The sequence below is a fragment of the Pelobates fuscus genome, chromosome 1 (assembly GCF_036172605.1).
Source record: "Pelobates fuscus isolate aPelFus1 chromosome 1, aPelFus1.pri, whole genome shotgun sequence".
Classification (NCBI taxonomy): domain Eukaryota; kingdom Metazoa; phylum Chordata; class Amphibia; order Anura; family Pelobatidae; genus Pelobates; species Pelobates fuscus.
In genome coordinates this window covers 271,785,922-271,810,232 of record NC_086317.1, presented here as the reverse complement: position 1 = coordinate 271,810,232, position 24,311 = coordinate 271,785,922, and the positions used below count along the sequence as shown (strand labels likewise).

General features: G+C 39.5%; 1 protein-coding gene across 1 annotated transcript in view; it reads right to left on the bottom strand.

The window, feature by feature from the left end:
- LOC134612877 (S-adenosyl-L-methionine-dependent tRNA 4-demethylwyosine synthase TYW1-like) overlaps positions 1–24,311 on the bottom strand; it is a 216,586-nt gene that overhangs the window by 151,504 nt on the left and 40,771 nt on the right. Inside the window, exon 8 of the mRNA XM_063457335.1 lies at positions 17,348–17,474. Coding sequence (XP_063313405.1) covers positions 17,348–17,474 — 127 coding nt within the window. The remainder of the gene's footprint in view (positions 1–17,347; positions 17,475–24,311) is intronic.

The following is a 24,311-nucleotide window of genomic DNA, read 5'->3' as shown; positions in this document are numbered from 1 at the left end:
TCTTTTTTTCGGTAGTAAATTTAAAACTTTCTTGGATCTTGCATCCATATATTGTCGCTGTTAATGCAAGTTAGAGCTCCTGAAACTTTCCATGTAAGATGGAAACCTGATGTCCCATTTACATTTCCTCTTCTCTTGAGGAAGAGATTTTTTTTCTGTCAGTCATTTGTTAGATAAGGTCCTTCAACTGTGGCCTAACAGTTTCACTTATGCAAAGGGAAAATCACATAACGAATATTGTAAGGCAACAGCAATCATCCAATTTCTCGATCATACAACCCTTCTGGCTACTGTGGATAAACCAATCGCTCTAGCGGATCATTTTAAAACTTACGCAAAAGCCTCAAAAGCAAAGTCTGATAATATTCTGATATATTTTAAAAAGTGTAGCTTGATATACAAGGCATTCACCTGATGGTTCAGTGGTTCCCAAACTGTGTGCCGCGGCACTCTGGGGCTCCACGACAGGCACACAGCAGGATATTTTCCCGGTGCTATGATGATAGCACCGGAAACCATGCCTCCTTCTCCCCTGCCGGCTTTTGCAGGACCACATATTTATCTGCCCTTCTACCACCACAGACCCACAATAACCCCCTATATACACACACAATTACCCCCCGCCATACACACACACACATACACTGTACCCCTAACACCATGTACCACTCTCACACACACACACACACACTTCACAAACACAATGTACCCCGTACACTCACTCCAACACACACATTGCACCCCTCAAGACACACTACTGCCCCTATCCCCTACTACAGCTCCTATCCTGGCAGATCCCAGGTAAGTTGTCAAACTGTTCTTAAACAGTGACTACTTAATCTGGGAGGGCACTATGGCACTACTGACACCATAACCACTACAACATGCTGTAGTGGTTATTGTGCCTGAATTGTTTCATTAAATAATCTACTAGTGCCCCTCCCAAGATTAGGTTATGGAACTCCGCTTGACCGGCACGCAAATCTGCCGAACAGGGGCTCAGTATAGGCCGCTGCGCAGTACATATACACAAGCTAGGAAATTGTTTTAACTTGGAGAGCCTTGGAAGAATATTGAAATAACTTGTACCTAAAAAATTTGGGAACCACTGTGATGATGACTTCTCTATATTATCTATCCATACCCAAAAAAAAATTTTTGCCACTAAAGTAGCTCAAATAAAGGCCTTTGCCTGAGCTGCTGAAGTAACAAATGACGTTTCTGTCTTTTAATCCAGTGAATCCTATAAACAAGCCATATCTCCAATAATGTGTCTGAATAGGAAGCACTTGAGCATTTGAAGCATCATTCTGGTCATTCATCAACAGAGCCACTTCCCTTCTAAATTTATTTACCGGTATATTTTTCTCCTGATGCAAACAAAAAAATATAGAAGATGGTGCAGAGGAAGAATTCTATGAGCTGGTTGAAGCCAATCTTCCTTTTTCTGCCCACTTGCACCCTATCGGAGACATTGGGTAGGGCTTGTTTGACTGCCAAGCTACTAAGCTTAGATCAAGAAAATGAGTTTTAGACTAGATTTGAACGAACTGACGAAAAAAGAAATAAAACTAGAACATTTCCACTTTTTTATTTCGTTTGTAGCATCCCTAGCACATGGATTACATATTATTAAAAGTTTATTTAAAATTTCTACTTTAAACTTCCTCTAAGTATGTCAGAGGACTGATAACACATTGCACTACGGACCTTCACCCTATGGGTTGCTACCTCAACTGGGCTTTAGATCATCTTAGAAACACCATCCATTTTAATTTTGGAAAAAGGCCAGACTGCTTCTTTATACCAGGAGAGGAGGGACTGGAACGAAGAGCTTTAGTTTCAAAAGATTTGGCTGCTAGTGCTCGGCCTGTCCTGTTAAGAGGTGGCTGAAATTCCAAATTTAATTACTGAGTCTATGGGGGTTTTAAGAATACAAAGTATTAGGTTAATGCAGCCATTCATATCCTGGTCCAGCTCACAACCCCAAAAAGGAAAATATGCTCTGGCTAATATTGCCCCAATGACACTGCCAGAGTTACACCTGCAGCAGAAGAGGGGTTAAACTCTGTACGTGCAGCGTTTCATAGTCAAACACTGTACATCACACGCAAGGCACAATGACCACCTCAAATCAGTGAAGTGATCATGATGCTTGAAGTAACCATTTAAGGTACAAGGAGCATAATGTTATACTTCTCTTTCAGGTTCCGGTGTTAGACAAAAGCCCCACAGCTTTAGCTTTTTCTATGAGCTCTTAACAAATCATGCAGTAACTTAGCCAAACCTGTTGCTTCCATAGATTTCAGAGAGTGCAGAACAAGCAAAGCAAGGGGCTTTCCTTAGGTTTAAAAAGCAGTTTAGTGTATAGACCATTGCTTTGAAGTTTCACTGCTCAATTCTCTGCCATTTAGGAGCTAAATCAATTTAGTTTCGGTCAATGCAGTCTTAGCCACACTTCTCCTAGTTGTTACTCACACAGCTTGCATAAAAAATGGTTTCATTTTTGATCAAATGTTAACTTACTCTAGAAGATTTTATCTCCTGCTATTAAATTAAACTTCAATCACACACAGGAGGCTCCTGCAAGATCTAGAAGGCTATTACCAGAGCAGGAGATAAGAAATGATAAATTAAACATAATTTGCAATAAAGGAAGGGTAAACATTAGATCTCTCTTTACATGAAGTGTTTAGAAAGGCTGGGCATGCTACATGCAGGGAGGTGTGACTAGGACTGCATAAACAAAGTGGTTTAACTCATAAATGGCAGAGAATTGAGCAATACTGATGCAGGGGCATGACCAAAACTACTTAATTAGCCTAGTTATTTTGGTGACTATAGTGTCCCTTTAAGCACCACCACTGAGAAATAAAACTTTTATTTTTTATTTTTAACACAACAAAAATTTTAAAAAATTTTTTTACAAAAATAATAACATAACCGACAATGTTGCTATAAGGTCCACATTTTCCTTTGACTATGTCAATGTCTGACCCTCTTTCTTCTTTGCTACAACCAGACATCACCATTAATGCTTTAATGTGGCTCTGTCACCTCTAACCTTGCAAAAACAAAAAAACAAAAAAAAATTCTCAAAATTCCTTTATGATGTCTATATTTGGCTAGGGTACAATGGAATCCGCTTATATATTTTTACATAAGAGATAGATAGATCATGTATTACCTGCAATAAAGAACTTAATAAACATGCAAGTTCATGTGTGAAGGAATGCCCCCATCATTTGGTTCGTTAATATTTTTTCCTTGTTCGTTATCTCATTTGAACGAGAACCACCCCAACATCTAATTAGAATGTGGAATACAAAGTATCCAGTGTGAAACCACGATGGAAAACCATTAATAGAATGCTCCCCTGGGTGGCCACCATTTCGTGCAACTGAACACACGCGGTCGACAGAATGGAGCGGCCATTTTGTTTTCCAAACGCAGGCAGCGGTACCTGGTCGTCGAGTGCCTGGAACGGATTTCGGCTAGACACTCCTGCGAACACCGGTGAAGATGGAACTGCTGCCCTTTCAAGTTCCCGACCACCTATACAAACGGAGTTTCGGGAGATGTGAACTACCGACTGGGGGAAGCATTCAACACTTGAAAGCATTCGGATATTGTATATGGCTTTTGTATAAAAACCCTCAAATTGAGACCGGCCGTTGCCACGATTTCTCTGGAACTATTTGGGCTTCTACCTTGTGTCCGGCCGGCCGGTCAAAAAAAAAAAAACTCTCTCTCAATGGCAATTCCAAACCACCAAACCGATCTGAGGGCTATTTGGATATGTTAGGCACACAGATGATATTGGGGGTACTTTTGGGGTGTTGAAAATTTTTAATTTTTCTGTACCTGGGAGATAATGGAATTGTAAGTTTCCGGACTTAATTAGATCTCAGGCACAGGGAGGAGTTTACTGTATGTATTAATTGAGAGGGCTTGCCTGAAATAAACAGATCTACTGCCAGCATCCAGTCTCGACTAATGTGTGGTTGGGGAAAGGGCTATACCAGCGATATTTACTTTCATAACGTGATAGAGCTACGTTACTTTGGGAAAGGGAGTCCGTGGCGGCGATATACTGGGTGACTGTCACAATATGCATTACACGTTTCGTTCAAGCTGGTTTAGAAACATATAGCTTCCGAGTGATGGTTAAGTACACCAACACTGAATATCCCCTTTATTTACTTAGATTGTTTTCAGGAACACAGGACACATACATTCTACATGTATTGACATCATCATGTCTCTTCAAACTATCTACAATTAGGGGATAGCTTGCATGGACTAGGGGGGTCACTGTTCACACTAGGATTGGCAAGTCTAAAAAAATTGATTTACAAACATTGTTATAAATATGAGTCACTTATATTTATGTGCATCTTGGTAAAGAACCTAAGGGTTCAAAACAATCACATATTTGTATAATACACACTATTACCCCTTGTGAGTAGACCATTGGCCCGACTTGCTTTTAGTTGCGAATAACTTTTAGCCCCGGCTAGAACAGATGGACTGCAACTACAGCCTCAAACTTAAAGGGAAACTCCAGTGCCAGGAAAACACAATCACTTTTCCTGGCACTGCAGGTCCCCTCTCCCTCCCACCCCCAATCCCGGGTTGCTGAAGGGGTGAAAACCCCTTAGGTTACTTACCAGAGGCAGCAACGATGTCCCGCGTCGCTGCTTCTTCCTCCGCTCCTCCCTGTGATTGCGTCGGCCGGTGGGCGAAACTGATCCCGGGGAGACCTGTGCTAAAATCCAGGAATTGCCCTCTATTGGCTGTCTAGTAGACAGCCACTAAAGGTGGAGTTAACCCTGCAAGGTAATTATTGCAGTTTATAAAAACTGCAATAATTACACTTGCAGGGTTAAGAGTAGTGGGAGTTGGCACCCAGACCACTCCAATGGGCAGAAGTGATCTGAGTGCCTGGAGTGTCCCTTTAAGCACAACAGGGAGATGTACTGGTTATGGTGCTTGAATTGCTCTTTTTAAGTGTTCTTGCATAGCAAGACCACTTAATGTTATCTCACATATATATTATTATTATTAAGTGTTCTTGCATAGCAAGACCACTTAATGTTATCTCACATATATATTATTAAGTGTTCTTGCATAGCAAGACCACTTAATGTTATCTCACATATATATTATTAAGTGTTCTTGCATAGCAAGACCACTTAATGTTATCTCACATATATATTATTATTAAGTGTTCTTGCATAGCAAGACCACTTAATGTTATCTCACATATATATTATTATTATTAAGTGTTCTTGCATAGCAAGACCACTTAATGTTATCTCACATCTATATTATTAAGTGTTCTTGCATAGCAAGACCACTTAATGTTATCTCACATATATACTAGAAAAGCTACAATTTCTGGGGAAATTGTGTGAAGTGTTCTTGCCTCCACCAGTAGTCTACAACTGGAGTGGGCGCAGTAACTGTTATCATTTATATAGCACATTTAATTGCATCTTTGTTGCACAGTTACATTAAACCATACATTTATAAAAACTCTAGCAGGTGTACAAAAGGCTTTGTCTATGACATCACTTGCTGCTGCAGCCTTGCACAGGTCAGAGTATTTTGGCGGTTGCCATCTTCAAACGGTCGTATTTTAAAAACTATAAATCCTACAGTGAAGAGCTTTATATTGTGAGAATCACAAGACCCAGACCTACATTTTGATGCATAGTATGTCTCTGAGATATTAACAACGAAGGCACAGTCGCAGTTTAGAAATTGCCCTTCAAATGTGAGCTTTGCAGAGTGGAGTTTCAATGAATGTCAATGGAAGGCGTGAGTTGCAAACAAATGGTCATATTGTGAAAACTATCAGGACTATGGCTTAGCCGTGGACATTTCTAATGGCAGCAGGGATAGCTGAACGTTTTGATATAAGATTTGTGTAGGTGGGCCTGAAAATGAGGGAGTGGTGGCAGTTTAGAAATCATGTCCTGATTTTTCAGCTTTTGACAGCTCCCACTCTAGCTTTGCCATTCATTCCTATGGGACAAATTTCGCCAGAAGAACGACGATATTCCGTGAACCATTCGGCGAAACGTTCCACAAAGTAATAGCAATCCGATCGGGAACAATCTGCACGTTTTGGTATATTTTTGTCTATGTAGTGTAAAAACTGTGGGAGGAGTTAGGGTGGCAAATTTGGCTATAATAAGAATAATAAGAATAATAATAATAATATATATGTGAGATAACATTAAGTGGTCTTGCTATGCAAGAACACTTAATTATTATTAAGTGTTCTTGCATAGCAAGACCACTTAATGTTATCTCACATATATATTATTATTATTATTCTTATTATAGCCAAATTTGCCACCCTAACTTCTCCCACAGTTTTTACACTACATAGACAAAAATATACCAAAACGTGCAGATTGTTCCCGATCGGATTGCTATTACTTTGTGGAACGTTTCGCCGAATGGTTCACGGAATATCGTCGTTCTTGTGGCGAAATTTGTCCCATAGGAATGAATGGCAAAGCTAGAGTGGGAGCTGGCAAAAGCTGAAAAATCAGGACATGATTTCTAAACTGCCACCACTCCCTCATTTTCAGGCCCACCTACACAAATCTTATATCAAAACGTTCAGCTATCCCTGCTGCCACTAGAAATGTCCACAGCTAAGCCATAGTCCTTATAGTTTTCACAATATGACCATTTGTTTGCAACTCACGCCTTCCATTGACATTCATTGAAACTCCACTCTGCAAAGCTCACATTTGAAGGGCAATTTCTAAACTGCGACTGTGCCTTCATTGTTAATATCTCAGAGACATACTATACATCAAAATGTAGGTCTGGGTCTTGTGATTCTCACAATATAAAGCTCTTCACTGTAGGAATTATAGTTTTTAAAATACGACCGTTTGAAGATGGCAACCGCCAAAATACTCTGACCTGTGCAAGGCTGCAGCAGCAAGTGATGTCATAGACAAAGCCTTTTACACCTGCTAATTTTTTTATAACTGTATGTTTTAATGTAACTGTGAAGCACTTTGGGCAACAACATTGCAATTAAATGTGCTATATAAATAAATACTAACAGTTACTCCGCCCACTCTAGTTGTAGACTACTGATGGAGGCAAGAACACTTCACACAATTTCCCCAGAAATTGTAGCTTTTCTAGTTATTATTATTATTATAGCCAAATTTACCACCCTAACTCCTCCCACAGTTTTTACACTACATAGACCAAAATTTACCAAAACGTGCAGATTGTTCCCGATCGTGTTGCTATTACTTTGTGGAACGTTTCGCCGAATGGTTCACGGAATATCGTTGTTCTTGTGGTGAAATTTGGCCCATAGGAATGAATGGCAAAGCTAGAGTGGGAGCTGGCAAAAGCTGAAAAATCAGGACATGATTTCTAAACTGCCACCACTCCCTCATTTTCAGGCCCACCTACACAAATCTTATATCAAAACGTTCAGCTATCCCTGCTGCCACTAAAAATGTCCACAGCTAAGCCATAGTCATTATAGTTTTCAAGATATGACCATTTGTTCGAAACTCACGCCGTCCATTGACATTCATTGAAACTCCACTCTGCAAAGATCACATTTGAAGGGCAATTTCTAAACTGCGACTGTGCCTTCATTATTAATATCTCAGAGACATACTATGCATCCAAATGTAGGTCTGGGTCTTGTGATTCTCACACTATAAAGCTCTTCGCTGTAGAATTTATAGTTTTTAAAATACAACCGTTTGAAGATGGCAACCGCGAAAAAACTCTGGCCTGTGCAAGGCTGCAGCAGCAAGTGATGTCATAGACAGGGCCTGCTAATGTTTTTATAAATGTATGTTTTAATGTAACTGTGAAGCACTTTGGGCAACAACATTGCAATTAAATGTGCTATATAAATAAATAATAACAGTTACTCCGCCCACTCCAGTTGTAGACTACTGGTGGAGGCAAGAACACTTCACACAATTTCCCCAGAAATTGTAGCTTTTCTAGTTATTATTAAGTGTTCTTGCATAGCAAGACCACTTAATGTTATCTCACATATATATTATTATTCTTATTATAGCCAAATTTGCCACCCTAACTCCTCCCACAGTTTTTACACTACATAGCCGAAAATTTACCAAAACGTGCAGATTGTTCCCGATCGGATTGCTATTACTTTGTAGAACATTTCGCCGAATGGTTCACGGAATATCGTCGTTCTTGTGGCAAAATTTGTCCCATAGGAATGAATGGCAAAGCTAGAGTGGGAGCTGGCAAAAGCTGAAAAATCAGGACATGATTTCTAAACTGCCACCACTCCCTCATTTTCAGGCCCACCTACACAAATCTTATATCAAAACGTTCAGCTATCCCTGCTGCCACTAAAAATATCCACAGCTAAGTCGTATTCCTTATAGTTTTCACAATATGACCATTTGTTTGCAACTCACGCAGTCCATTGACATTCATTGAAACTCCACTCTGCAAAGCTCACATTTGAAGGGCAATTTCTAAACTGCGACTGTGCCTTCATTGTTAATATCTCAGAGACATACTATACATCAAAATGTAGGTCTGGGTCTTGTGATTCTCACAATATAAAGCTCTTCACTGTAGGATTTATAGTTTTTAAAATACGACCGTTTGAAGATGGGAACCGCAAACATACTCTGACCTGTGCAAGGCTGCAGCAGCAAGTGATGTCATAGACAGGGCCTTTTGCACCTGCTAATGGTTTCTATAACTGTATGTTTTAATGTAACTGTGAAGCACTTTGGGCAACAACGTTGCAATTAAATGTGCTATATAAATAAATAACAACAGTTACTCCGCCCACTCCAGTTGTAGACTACTGGTGGAGGCAAGAACACTTCACACAATTTCCCCAGAAATTGTAGCTTTTCTAGTTAAGTGTTCTTGCATAGCAAGACCACTTAATGTTATCTCACATATATATTATTATTATTATTCTTATTATTCTTATTATAGCCAAATTTGCCACCCTAACTCCTCCCACAGTTTTTACACTACATAGACCAAAATTTACCAAAACGTGCAGATTGTTCCCGATCGTGTTGCTATTACTTTGTGGAACGTTTCGCCGAATGGTTCACGGAATATCGTTGTTCTTGTGGTGAAATTTGTCCCATAGGAATGAATGGCAAAGCTAGAGTGGGAGCTGGCAAAAGCTGAAAAATCAGGACATGATTTCTAAACTGCCACCACTCCCTCATTTTCAGGCCCACCTACACAAATCTTATATCAAAACGTTCAGCTATCCCTGCTGCCACTAGAAATGTCCACGGCTAAGCCATAGTCCTGATAGTTTTCACAATATGACCATTTGTTTGCAACTCACGCCTTCCATTGACATTCATTGAAACTCCACTCTGCAAAGCTCACATTTGAAGGGCAATTTCTAAACTGCGACTGTGCCTTCATTGTTAATATCTCAGAGACATACTATGCATCAAAATGTAGGTCTGGGTCTTGTGATTCTCACAATATAAAGCTCTTCACTGTAGGATTTATAGTTTTTAAAATACGACCGTTTGAAGATGGCAACCGCCAAAATACTCTGACCTGTGCAAGGCTGCAGCAGCAAGTGATGTCATAGACAAAGCCTTTTGTACACCTGCTAGAGTTTTTATAAATGTATGGTTTAATGTAACTGTGCAACAAAGATGCAATTAAATGTGCTATATCATGGGTCGTCAACCTGGTCCCTACCGCCCACTAGTGGGCGTTTCAGGATTCCAGGTGGGCGGTAGGGATTTTCAATTTTTTTATAAATTGGGCAGGCGGGCGGGCGTGAGCCGGCGGTACCACTGTGACTGGGTACCGCCATCACCACTTGCGGCCCCGGCGGCAAACCGCCGGGGCCGCATATGGAGGGGTCCATCGGGTGGCCCATGCTGTCAGGGCCACCCGATGGATGTGGATTGTGAGGGGGCCCGGTCAGCGCTGGGCGCTTTAACAGCGCGACCGGGCCCCCTGTGATGACATCAAATCTGCTGGGAGGAAGTGATTCCCCGGTCACTCCTCCCAGCATACAGAGAGCCGCGCGGGAGGAAGGAGGAGGAGGGAGTCAGAGTGGGAACTCTGACTCCCATGCACCTGAGCCACCACTGGACCCCAGGGAAAGTCACCCTCCTGCACCTTAAAGGTAGGAAACAGGAGGGTGACTTAAATATAATGTGTGTTTGTTTGTGTATGTGTCTTTGTATGTATGTCTTGTGTGTGTCTGTATGTATGTATGTCTTGTGTGTGTCTTATGTAAGTGTCTTGTGTGTGTATGTCTGTATACATGTGTCTTGTCTTTGTATGTATGTCTTGTGTGTGTCTTATGTATGTGTCTTGTGTGTATGTCTGTATACATGTGTCTTGTGTTTGTATGTATGTCTTGTATGTGTCTTGTGTGTATGTCTGTATACATGTGTCTTGTGTTTGTATGTATGTCTTGTGTGTGTGTCTTATGTATGTCTGTATACATGTGTCTTGTGTTTGTATGTATGTCTTGTGTGTGTGTCTTATGTATGTGTCTTGTGTTTGTATGTATGTCTTGTGTGTGTCTTATGTATGTGTCTTGTGTGTGTGTATGTCTGTATACATGTGTCTTGTCTTTGTATGTATGTCTTGTTTGTGTCTGTGTGTATGTCTGTATATATGTGTGTCTTGTCTTTGTATGTATGTTGTGTGTGTGTCTTTGTATGCATGTCTTGTGTGTGTGTTTGTATGTATGTTTTGTGTGTGTGTGTGTCTTTGTATGTATGTCTGTGTCTTTGTATGTATGTCTTGTGTGTGTGTGTATTTGTATGTATGTCTTGTGTGTGTGTGTCTTTGTATGTATGTATTGTGTGTGTATGTCTTTGTATGTGTCGTGTGTGTGTGTGTCTGTCTGTATATATGTGTGTATGTATGTGTCGTGTGTGTGTGTGTCTGTATATATGTGTGTATGTATGTGTCGTGTGTGTGTCTGTCTGTATGTATGTGTGTCTGTTTCTTGTGTCTGTCTGTATGTGTCTTTGTATGTATGTCTTGTGTGTGTGTGTCTTTGTATGTATGTCTTGTGTGTGTGTGTGTGTCTTTGTATGTATGTATGTCTTGTGTGTGTGTGTCTTTGTATGTATGTCTTGTGTGTGTGTGTGTGTGTTTGTATGTATGTCTTGTGTGTGTGTGTCTTTGTATGTATGTATTGTGTGTGTGTGTCTTTGTATGTATGTCTTTGTATGTGTCGTGTGTGTGTGTGTCTGTATATATGTGTGTATGTATGTGTCGTGTGTGTGTCTGTCTGTATATATGTGTGTATGTATGTGTGTCTGTTTCTTGTGTCTGTCTGTATGTGTCTTTGTATGTATGTCTTTGTGTGTGTGTGTGCGCCTGTATGTCTGTCTGTGTGTCTGTATGTATGTGTGCCAGTCTGTTATAGTGGGATACCTAGCTCAGCCTTCCTACTGGGCATTGCTATAAGGAAGGTAAAAAAAGGGGGAAAAAAGGTGGGGAGGGGAATTGAGGAGGGAGAAGAGGGGAGCTGAAGCACAGATGAGAAATCATATTATGCGCAAACAGAGAAGTCGTCTGAATATCACCGAAAGAGGAGACCTTCGTTTGTTCCTTACAACCTCAAGGATCTCATTAATCACTAGTAAAGGTAATTTCAATTTACTTTATTGTTTTCTCATTAAACTTTTTATAAAGTTAAAAACATTATAAACATGCATTAATTGCAAATAAAAAGATAAATGTACGTACATTTATTTTTTTTAAAACACCCTCCTTTCGAAAAAAATATTCCGCACTTGCGCGAAAACTGGTGGGCGGTAAGGAAATTTTTTCAACCAAAAAGATGCATTAGTGGGCGGTAGTTAGAAAAAGGTTGACTACCACTGTGCTATATAAATGATAACAGTTACTGCGCCCACTCCAGTTGTAGACTACTGGTGGAGGCAAGAACACTTCACAATTTCCCCAGAAATTGTAGCTTTTCTAGTTATTATTATTCTTATTATAGCCAAATTTGCCACCCTAACTCCTCCCACAGTTTTTACACTACATAGACAAAAATGTACCAAAACGTGCAGATTGTTCCTGATCGGATTGCTATTACTTTGTGGAACGTTTCGCCGAATGGTTCACGGAATATCGTCGTTCTTGTGGCGAAATTTGTCCCATAGGAATGAATGGCAAAGCTAGAGTGGGAGCTGGCAAAAGCTGAAAAATCAGGACATTATTTCTAAACTGCCACCACTCCCTCATTTTCAGGCCCACCTACACAAATCTTATATCAAAACGTTCAGCTATCCCTGCTGCCACTAGAAATGTCCACGGCTAAGCCATAGTCCTGATAGTTTTCACAATATGACCATTTGTTTGCAACTCACGCAGTCCATTGACATTCATTGAAACTCCACTCTGCAAAGCTCACATTTGAAGGGCAATTTCTAAACTGCGACTATGCCTTCATTGTTAATATTGCAGAGACATACTATACATCAAAATGTAGGTCTGGGTCTTGTGATTCTAGCAATATAAAGCTCTTCGCTGTAGGATTTATAGTTTTTAAAATATGACCGTTTGAAGATGGCAACTGACAAAATACTCTGACTTGTGCCAGGCTGCAGCAGCAAGTGATGTCATAGACAAAGCCTTTTACACCTGCTAATGTTTTTATAACTGTATGTTTTAATGTAACTGTGAAGCACTTTGGGCAACAACGTTGCAATTAAATGTGCTATATAAATAAATAATAACAGTTACTCCGCCCACTCCAGTTGTAGACTACTGGTGGAGGCAAGAACACTTCACACAATTTCCCCAGAAATTGTAGCTTTTCTAGTTAAGTGTTCTTGCATAGCAAGACCACTTAATGTTATCTCACATATATATTATTATTATTATTCTTATTATAGCCAAATTTGCCACCCTAACTCCTCCCACAGTTTTTACACTACATAGACAAAAATATACCAAAACGTGCAGATTGTTCCCGATCGGATTGCTATTACTTTGTGGAACGTTTCGCCGAATGGTTCACGGAATATCGTCGTTCTTGTGGCGAAATTTGTCCCATAGGAATGAATGGCAAAGCTTGAGTGGGAGCTGGCAAAAGCTGAAAAATCAGGACATGATTTCTAAACTGCCACCACTCCCTCATTTTCAGGCCCACCTACACAAATCTAATATCAAAACGTTCAGCTATCCCTGCTGCCACTAGAAATGTCCACGGCTAAGCCACAGTCCTGATAGTTTTCACAATATGACCATTTGTTTGCAACTCACGCCTTCCATTGACATTCATTGAAACTCCACTCTGCAAAGCTCACATTTGAAGGGCAATTTCGAAACTGCGACTGTGCCTTCATTGTTAATATCTCAGAGACATACTATACATCAAAATGTAGGTCTGGGTCTTGTGATTCTCACAATATAAAGCTCTTCACTGTAGGATTTATAGTTTTTAAAATACGACCGTTTGAATATGGCAACCGCCAAAATACTCTGACCTGTGCAAGGCTGCAGCAGCAAGTGATGTCATAGACAAAGCCTTTTACACCTGCTAATTTTTTATAACTGTATGTTTTAATGTAACTGTGAAGCACTTTGGGCAACAACATTGCAATTAAATGTGCTATATAAATAAATACTAACAGTTACTCCGCCCACTCTAGTTGTAGACTACTGGTGCAGGCAAGAACACTTCACACAATTTCCCCAGAAATTGTACCTTTTCTAGTTATTCTTATTATTCTTATTATAGCCAAATTTGCCACCCTAACTCCTCCCACAGTTTTTACACTACATAGACAAAAATATACCAAAACGTGCAGATTGTTCCCGATCGGATTGCTATTACTTTGTGGAACGTTTCGCCGAATGGTTCACGGAATATCGTCGTTCTTGTGGCGAAATTTGTCCCATAGGAATGAATGGCAAAGCTAGAGTGGGAGGTGGCAAAAGCTGAAAAATCAGGACATGATTTCTAAACTGCCACCACTCCTTCATTTTCAAGCCCACCTGCACAAATCTTATATCAAAACGTTCAGCTATCCCTGCTGCCACTAAAAATGTCCACAGCTAAGCCATAGTCCTGATAGTTTTCACAATATGACCATTTGTTTGCAACTCAAGCCTTCCATTGACATTCATTGAAACTCCACTCTGCAAAGCTCACATTTGAAGGGCAATTTCTAAACTGCGACTGTGCCTTCATTGTTAACCCCTTAAGACCGCAGGACGTACCATGCCGTCCTTATTTGGGCGGCTCTAAACGCCGCAGGACGGCATGGTACGTCCTGGGCGGTCTTACCCCCCACGTGGCCGGCGGAACATGGCCGCTGCAGATCGCGGTCGGGGGGCATGCCTGGCCCCCCAGGCAGCCCCCCTGTGCCTGGGGACCGCGGTCTGCAGCTTCCAATCGCAGTGACAGGATGTCACTGCGATCGGTATTTACCATGTGTCAGCCGATTTTAAAATCGGCTGACACATGGAGCCGGCGGAATTCTCTGCAGCAGATCGCGGTCGGGGGACATGCCTGGCCCCCCAGGCAGTCCCCCTGCGGTCAGTGACCGCGATCTGCAGAGTCTGATCGCAGGGAGAGGCTGTCTCTGCGATCTGAATGCAGAGACAGTCTGTCACTGCGATCAGAGTTACTATGTGTCAGCCTATTGGCTGACCCATAGTAACTGCAGGCAGGATCCCCCTGCAGATCACGGTGGGGGGCATGCCTGGCCACCCAGGCACTCCCCCTGTGGCCAATTACCGCGATCTGCAGGAGGTGATCACAGTGACAGCCTGTCACTGTGATCACTGATCCTGTGTGTCAGCCAGTGATGTAAAATCACTGGCTGACACTGTCTCTGCCCCTCTCCTCCCCTATTAACCCCTTAATGTAAAAAAATAAATAAAAATTAAAGTTAAAAATAAAATACACTTACATCATTTATATATATATTATATATATGATCTATATATAATATATATATATACGCACACATTTACACATACACTAAGTGTATTTTAATATTTATATATATAATTATATATATATATTAATATCAAAATACACGTAGAAGGATATTGATTAAATATATACATAATTATATATATATATATATATATATATATAATAAAAAAATATGTAAATACGTAAAAAAAATTAAAATAAAAAAATAAATAATTAAAAATATATATGTGTGTAATTTCATTCTAACTGTATTTTGATAATATATATATATATATATCTATATATATATATAGATATATAGATATATATATATATAGATATAGATATCAAAATACACGTAGAACGAAATAATATATATATGTATATACCCAAGTATATACGTATACATCACTATATATAAATAAAAATAATAGTAAAAAAATTATATACATATATATACATATATATATATATATACACACACACGTGTATATATAATAATTTTACATATATATTTATGTAATAATTTTACATAATTAGGTATCCTAATTAATTACAATTAGCGGGACCTGCCTAACAACCCAGGCCGAAAGTATAGGGAATTTAATTTGCTAGCACTATATTTAACCCTATAACTTTCCAAGACACTATAAAACCTGTACATGGGGGGTACTGTTTTACTCGGGAGACATCGCTGAATACAAATATTTGTGTTTCAAAACCGTAAAATTTATTACAACAATGATATCGTCAGGGAAAGTGAAATTTATTGCCTTTTTCGCACACAAACGGCACTTACACTGACGATATTTTTGCTGTCATACTTTTTACTGTTTTGAAACACAAATATTTGTGTTCAGCAAAGTCTCCTGAGTATAACAGTACCCCTCATGTACAGGTTTTATGGTGTTTTCAAAAGTTACAGAGTCAAATATAAGGCTTGCGTTTCAGTTTTTTCACAATGAAATTCGCCAGATTGGTTACGTTGGCTTTGAGACCGTATAGTAGCCCAGAAATAAGAATTACCTCCATAATGGCATACCATTTGCAAAAGTAGACAACCCAAGGTATTGCAAATGGGGTATGTTCAGTCTTTTTTAGTAGCCACTTAGTCACAAACACTGGCCAAAATTGGCTTTCAAATTCGTTTTTTGCTTTTTCACACACAAACAAATATTAACGTTAACTTTGGCTAGTGTTTGTGACCAAGTGGCTACTAAAAAAGACTGGACATACCCCATTTGCAATACCTTGGGTTGTCTACTTTTGCAAATGGTATGCCATCATGGGGGTAATTTTCATTCCTGGGCTACCATACAGTCTCAAAGGCAACATAACCAAACTGGCAAATTTCAATGTGAAAAAACTGAAAAGTGTAACATGCTATATTTGACCCTGTAACTTCCCAAAACACCATAAAACCTGTACATAGGGGGTACTGTTTTACACGTGAGACATCGCTGAATACAAATATGTGTATTTTATTGCAGTAAAAGCAAACAGTATTATGACATTCACAGTTAGAATGTCACATAGAACTAAGAAAATTAAAAAAAAATCATATTTTCTCTCATTTTTTTATATTTTATTCATATTACGTTATGTTCCATACCTAAATATTTGATGTTAAATGAAAGCCCTGTTTCCCCTGAACAAAATGATATATAATAAGTGTGGGTGCATTTAATATGAAAGAGGTAAATTATTGTTGAACAGACATATAGTCAAAATCTGTGGTTTGTTTACATTTTTTTTGGTTCACAACTTGTACATTTGGCTGCGGTCTTAAGGGGTTAATATCTCAGAGACATACTATACATCAAAATGTAGGTCTGATTCTCACAATATAAAGCTCTTCACTGTAGGATTTATAGTTTTAAAAATATGACCGTTTGAAGATGGCAACCGCAAAAATACTCTGACCTGTGCCAGGCTGCAGCAGCAAGTGATGTGACAAAGCCTTTTACACCTGCTAATGTTTTTATAACTGTATGTTTTAATGTAACTGTGAAGCACTTTGGGCAACAACATTGCAATTAAATGTGCTATATAAATAAATAATAACAGTTACTCCGTCCCACTCCAGTTGTAGACTACTGGTGGAGGCAAGAACACTTCACACAATTTCCCCAGAAATTTTAGCTTTTCTAGTTTATGTTAAAATGATTAAACATGGATCTGCTATTTCTTGCCACATTTTATACACAAAAGTGAAACATGGTCAACAGCTTATGGAGTGGCAAAATAATGATCATAGAACATCATTTAACATAAGGTGTCTGTCACATCAGAAAGCAGGGACCTCTATTACCTTCAAACATTGACTGCTCTAGTCAGTATAACAGTATTCAGGATAAACATGGCACATTCCATTAACACATGGTTTCATGCTTAACACACCTTGTTTAGTTAGAGCCACCTGGAGAGCAGGAGTAATCATTTCTCTTGGTTCTTCGCTCTCCTTGGATTCTTTACTCTGCAAAGATTTGCCCAGGGTTCCATCTTCTTCAATGACATTTCGTGTTCTCTGTTCAAGAATAGATTTTTTTATTTTATTTTTTAGAGTTAGATTTTGGAGAGGCACTGTTAAATATCAGAGTACAAGGGGGCCTTAATCAAATCACCTAGCTAGTCAATACTATACATTGTATGTTACAAAATATTACCTATAAGCTAAAAATATAAACGTTTTTTTCCTTAACTCTATTTTCTCTGTCCCCGCAGCATCTTTAATGCCGTTTCAATCTCACTCATTCACCCTGCTCTTTCTTTTACCACAATGCCTGACTGCTCTTACATTCTTGCACAATTTGTCTGCTACTTATGTCCTCAATGGTCTAACCATTGTGACCTCATGTGATATCCATTTGCAATTTAATTATGACATAACTAACTTTCAAAATGCTACACATCACCTTAGTGTTTTATATCTAGACCAGTGAATGGTTACGTGTACTCAACCATCAACTTCTTGCTAGCACAGGACACTAAACCATATACCACACATGTGAATATGATTATTTGAAGGGGGATTTGTACCAAGTCTGAAGTAAAAAAAAATCTTAAAAATGAAGGAAAAAACAAACAAACAAACCTAAAAGCAGTCAACAACTGATTCATATATGTAAAGGTCATCCTTTGTTGAAACTTCCCTAAAATGGAAAGTCAGCTTGTGGGTCTGTGTCTACATTTGATTTCCCAACATGTGCAATTGCAGGGGGTGGCTCGCCCTTTAAAAAATGTTCTCATCCTGCAGGCTATGCCAGTGAGCTTGTGCTGTGTCAATACTGTAAACTGGCTGCTTGTTAGACAGAGTCTGTGTCGCTCTTTGCTATGCTGGTGACGTCAGCATGCGCAGGGGCAGGTCAGCAAAATAATCTGCAGCATCACTGTCACATGACTCCCACTAGTGAGTCGCTCCCTTATCACCAACACAAAGGCACACTTCCATAAAAGTGACAGTTTCAAACCAGACCTGTCTGTTTTCTTTAGAACTTCATCAGCAGTTTAAGCATTTTTTTTTTTTTTTTTTTTTTTTTTTTTAAAGGAGATATTTATTGTTCTAGACAATTTCACATGGTTTTCATGAATTGCCAGATGGGAATCCCACTTTTAATGCGAATGCTTAATAAAAATAATACTTAAGGATTACATTCAACCAATAACAGCCTGAATTCAAGGTGTCCACAGCACACTTTGAGGTGGTTTGTGACCTACCAGTGTGCCTTGGCATTCTGATTGAAAACCATTTAACTAGTGGATGCCTTTTTCTGTATCCGTGCACATCTAAACATTATACATAAATTACATTGTGTCTTCTATTAAAGATGTCAATTCTGTTGTAGCAGATTGTATCATTATGTATCTAGTCTGGGTTTCCAGATAAAATTTGTATCTTTTAATATCTTTTTTATTGGACTAACAGAATTGTTTTAATGACAAGCTTTCGGGAGAATCTCCCTTTCTCAAGTCTTAAGCATTTCTGAGCAAGACGACACATAGAATTCAAAGTTGAGTTGTGATACAGGTGTTAAAAGCGACAGGAGTGCAGATAAAACACAGGTTTGATAGAAAATAGACACCATTGCAGAGGGTCGTAAATATCTTCTGTGATTCTACACCGTATACACGAGAACACCCCAGACACATGCTGGAGATGCGGCTCTCACACACACACACACACACACACACACACACCGGTACATATTACCACATACAGGGAGTGCAGAATTATTAGGCAAGTTGTATTTTTGAGGATTACTTTTATTATTGAACAACAACCATGTTCTCAATGAACCCAAAAAACTCATTAATATCAAAGCTGAATATTTTTGGAAGTAGTTTTTAGTTTGTTTTTAGTTATAGCTATTTTAGGGGGATATCTGTGTGTGCAGGTGACTACTACTGTGCATAATTATTAGGCAACTTAACAAAAAACAAATATATTGGTTTCACTGGTAAAAATAAATAATTGAAATGGGTATATAACATCTCAACATTCACAAATATACATTTCTGACATTCAAAAACATAACAAAAACAAATCCGTGACCAATATAGCCACCTTTCTTTGCAAGGACACTCAAAAGCCTGCCATCCATGGATTCTGTCAGTGTTTTGATCTGTTCACCATCAACATTGCGTGCAGCAGCAACCACAGCCTCCCAGACACTGTTCAGAGAGGTGTACTGTTTTCCCTCCTTGTAAATCTCACATTTGATGATGGACCACAGGTTCTCAATGGGGTTCAGATCAGGTGAACAAGGAGGCCATGTCATTAGATTTTCTTCTTTTATACCCTTTCTTGACAGCCACGCTGTGGAGTACTTGGACGCGTGTGATGGAGCATTGTCCTGCATGAAAATCATGTTTTTCTTGAAGGATGCAGACTTCTTCCTGTACCACTGCTTGAAGAAGGTGTCTTCCAGAAACTGGGAGTTGAGCTTGACTCCATCCTCAACCCGAAAAGGCCCCACAAGCTCATCTTTGATGATACCAGCCCAAACCAGTACTCCACCTCCACCTTGCTGGCGTCTGAGTCGGACTGGAGCTCTCTGCCCTTTACCAATCCATCCATCTGGCCCATCAAGACTCACTCTCATTTCATCAGTCCATAAAACCTTAGAAAAATCAGTCTTGAGATATTTCTTGGCCCAGTCTTGACGTTTCAGCTTGTGTGTCTTGTTCAGTGGTGGTCGTCTTTCAGCCTTTCTTACCTTGGCCATGTCTCTGAGTATTGCACACCTTGTGCTTTTGGGCACTCCAGTGATGTTGCAACTCTGAAATATGGCCAAACTGGTGGCAAGTGGCATCTTGGCAGCTGCACGCTTGACTTTTCTCAGTTCATGGGCAGTTATTTTGCGTCTTGGTTTCTCCACACGCTTCTTGCGACCCTTTTGACTATTTTGAATGAAACGCTTGATTGTTCGATGATCACGCTTCAGAAGCTTTGCAATTTTAAGAGTGCTGCATCCCTCTGCAAGATATCTCACTATTTTTGACTTTTCTGAGCCTGTCAAGTCCTTCTTTTGACCCATTTTGCCAAAGGAAAGGAAGTTGCCTAATAATTATGCACACCTGATATAGGGTGTTGATGTCATTAGACCACACCCCTTCTCATTACAGAGATGCACATCACCTAATATGCTTAATTGGTAGTAGGCTTTCGAGCCTATACAGCTTGGAGTAAGACAACATGCATAAAGAGGATGATGTGGTCAAAATACTAATTTGCCTAATAATTCTGCACACAGTATGGTGGACATGCCCCGCAATCGCCCCATATTGGGAGAAGATCAGGGGGGAGATACACGCAGTCACAGGCTCAACTATACCTCTAAATCCCCTAACGATACTATTGCACCACACCCACAACTCCCCTAAAGGCATATAAGAAGTCACTGACGCTACCACTGCTCAATGCAGCCAAGTCCCTCATTCCTGTGCTGTGGAAACAGAGGGATGCGCCCACCCTCCAGCAATGGGTGACAAAGGTGGAAGAGATACACTCTATGGAAACTCTAACGGCAGATCTCCATGGGAGACAGGAGCAGTGTGCACTGACCTGGTATCCATGGGCAACATACCTAGCCAACAGAGTAGCGACCCCAAATGCGACACCTCAGGGGCCCTCAGAAACCCGGAACACGCATACCTAACCTTCCCACCTACCCCTTCCCCCTAATGTCGACAACACCCACCCCCCGCCTCATGGCTGGACTCCGGACTGCTCCCCCTACGACTATCACAGACAGTAGAAAGACTACATACCCACGCAGACAGGCCCACATTATGGACACGATCCGTCCTGGACAGGACGGGATGCACGCAACAGTTGGTTGGGCACTGACAGAAACGCAATACTTAAGCCACCTACACCAAAACAGGGAAAGAGTACCAAAATGCAAAGATACAAGGCAAAAATCTCTTAAATGACCTACAAATCTAAATCTCACATGAAAGTAAGGTGCCTTAAGCATAAAACCCTCCCGTAGAATCCAGGTCTAAAACCTACTTGGTACAACTGTGGGAGTCAAATTCACCTCTATAGGCCTTCTTTATTATCTTACTTAACACGGTTAGTCTGCAAAAGCAGGCCAATAAATACAATTCTTAAGCACATTTGTTGGACGATCAGTCAAGAGCAGCCAACATGAATATAGGGTTCTATTGCTGGAGTTACTGAGGTCATAAAGCCCAGCTGCCATTTAAGAAAATAAAATATTTATTGACCATTTTCGGCCAATAGAATTAAATTTAGGCCACAGTTATCTACCTGTTAAAACACTGTATGAAGGGTAAAACTACACAAGGAAATGTAACTGTATAAAATTATATCACTACAACGCCAACATGACACCAGGCAGCCTTGTCTGTCATCCAGTAGGCTCTCACGTATGACTAGCTATACATCTGCTCATCCCAACATCTCAACATACAATTACTCACCTACAGAAGTTGATAATTTTGTATGAATTAGCACTCTTGGTTTCTACCTATGTTATCTAATGATCTGACTGTGAATATTTGTTCACTGATATTAGAGATGTAATATCGCAAAAATGTTCTTCGATATTGTTGTTCTGTACCTTGCACTATAACATATATGTAAAAAAGTAAAATGGAAAATAAAGATTGTCAAAAAAAAATATATATATATATCTTCTGTGAAGATCACAGAGTGAGGGTGAGAGACAGAAAAAAAATTAAGTGTATCATAGGAAGGCAAACATAGCAAGCATAGTGGGATTTCAGTTTTTGGACAAAAATAATATTCACTAGGACTATTAGCCATTTAGAAGATACCAACTAGAAGTAAAATAGTGCTAAATCGTTACAATTAAATGCATTTCTCATAAATTGAGGTGCCATGTAATTAGGAAATTACATCAAAGAAGAACTCTTCTGATTCAGAAACAACAATATTACTCATTCAATTTAATGGATTCACATTTTAATTTGATATAACTACGAGAAATTGTGTGCATCCAGTGTCTTCGGTTAAAACATAAGAAGAAAAATATAACGCAATACAGTCTGTGGTCATTAATCAAACGCTTATCCATGTTATAACTGTCATGTCCTGTTACATTCTGCGGAGATTTCTGGCCATGGCTTCAGTTATCCAGTACTCTTTTTACAAATCTTGTTTAGTTTTTCTTGGTTATCTATTCTCTGTCTGGTTTTGTTTATGCTGGGTTTTCTGGATGCATTCCGTTATTCTGTTCCTGGAATTCCCAGTCTCCTAGATTCCTTTAAATGTTTGTTTTTTGTTGCCACATCTGTTCCTTTGCCATTTACCCTTTTTGTTTCAGCGTGTTTCTGCTAGCAGTGGTCTCATTCCTCTGCTCCTTTCCTTACAGGAAAGTATTGTGTGTGTTATATTGTTGTACTTTTAGTCGTGCATATCTAGGCAGTTAGGACCCACCATAATTGCATTGGCCATTTATGTATGTCTAAAACTTTTTTACACATGTTTTACATATATATTACTTAATTATTTCTCCTCTTGTTTTGCCTTGTATATCTTGTCTTGTTTTATTAGGTCTTGTATTCTCAGTTCATTTACAGTACTGTTCTTGTTTTCCCTCATGTTTTGTGTACATGTTCTGGGTTCTGCTTTCTGTCCTGCTCCGGTTCTGGGTTCTTCTAGTCTTGTTATCTTGTTTGGTGCCTGTTCTAGTCTTGCATTTTTTCTAGCACTGGATACATATCTGCATAATATCAAGCATCTAGGATCCACAGAAGCTGCATCAGGGTCCTGGTATGTGGCCGCACAAACCCTGCACCAGACCCAGATTGTTCATTTCCACGCTGTGACTCCTACCATCTTCAGGCATACAGGGGTCCAGGGGTCCAGGTATCCGGACTGCCACCCGTGACAATAACTCGGAGAAACTATGCACAGCTGTTCCATGGTGATAACCTTATATTACATTCGAAATATATTAAAAGTTTGAAAATAATAGTGCATATTTGGTACTGTAGCTTTGTGCTTGAGAGAGATAAACAAAAAAATAAAATAAATATCACACTTGCATTATCTACCACATTCAAAAGAAAAAAAAAAATTGGTTATTGAAGAATATGCAAATTATTTATACACTGCACACAGGTTGATTAATCTGTGTGTAGTAATATGAAAGAGAACAAAGTGTGGGGGGAAGTGATAAAGACGGCACCAATGCTGTACTTGCTCATACCCACAAGGCTTCTATAATATGGTGAATGTAAATGTACTGTGTGAGTAGGATAAGCAAATCATACAATCAGGAAATGTAAAACTATGCAGCACTGTATATTGATAATGATTAATATACACTATTAGGAACAACATATGCATAGTAAACAATGTAAATTACAGACATCACAATTGTAAGGACAATGCTAAAGAATCGTCCGTATACGTGAATAAAATATAGGTATGGACAGGCAGTAGTGGTTATAGTGCTTGAAGTAATGTATCAAATGCAATGTTTTGTGAACCCAGGACATACTTGAAAACGAGAGAAATCTCAATGTATCTTTCCTAGTAAAATATTTTATAAATAAGTATTCCTTTAGGAAAGTGATTTTTGAACAGTTGTTTATATGTGAAAATGTTGACAAGGTACAACTGGAGAATACAAGAGTAGTTCATTGGCTGAAAGTAATCAGCTGGTGCTCTCAGCCAATACAACTGACCATGAACTGCATCACGTAGCTCAGGAGAGGTAATTGAACACTCTTGAGCAGGCACTTCAGGCTCTGACAAGTTGTAGTGGAGCAGGAATGGTGTCATATAGACCGCGACACTGGTCACCAACTCCATTAGACACAGAGTGTAATAGTTATGGTGGTTGAACTATCCCTTTGGGAAGAGAAT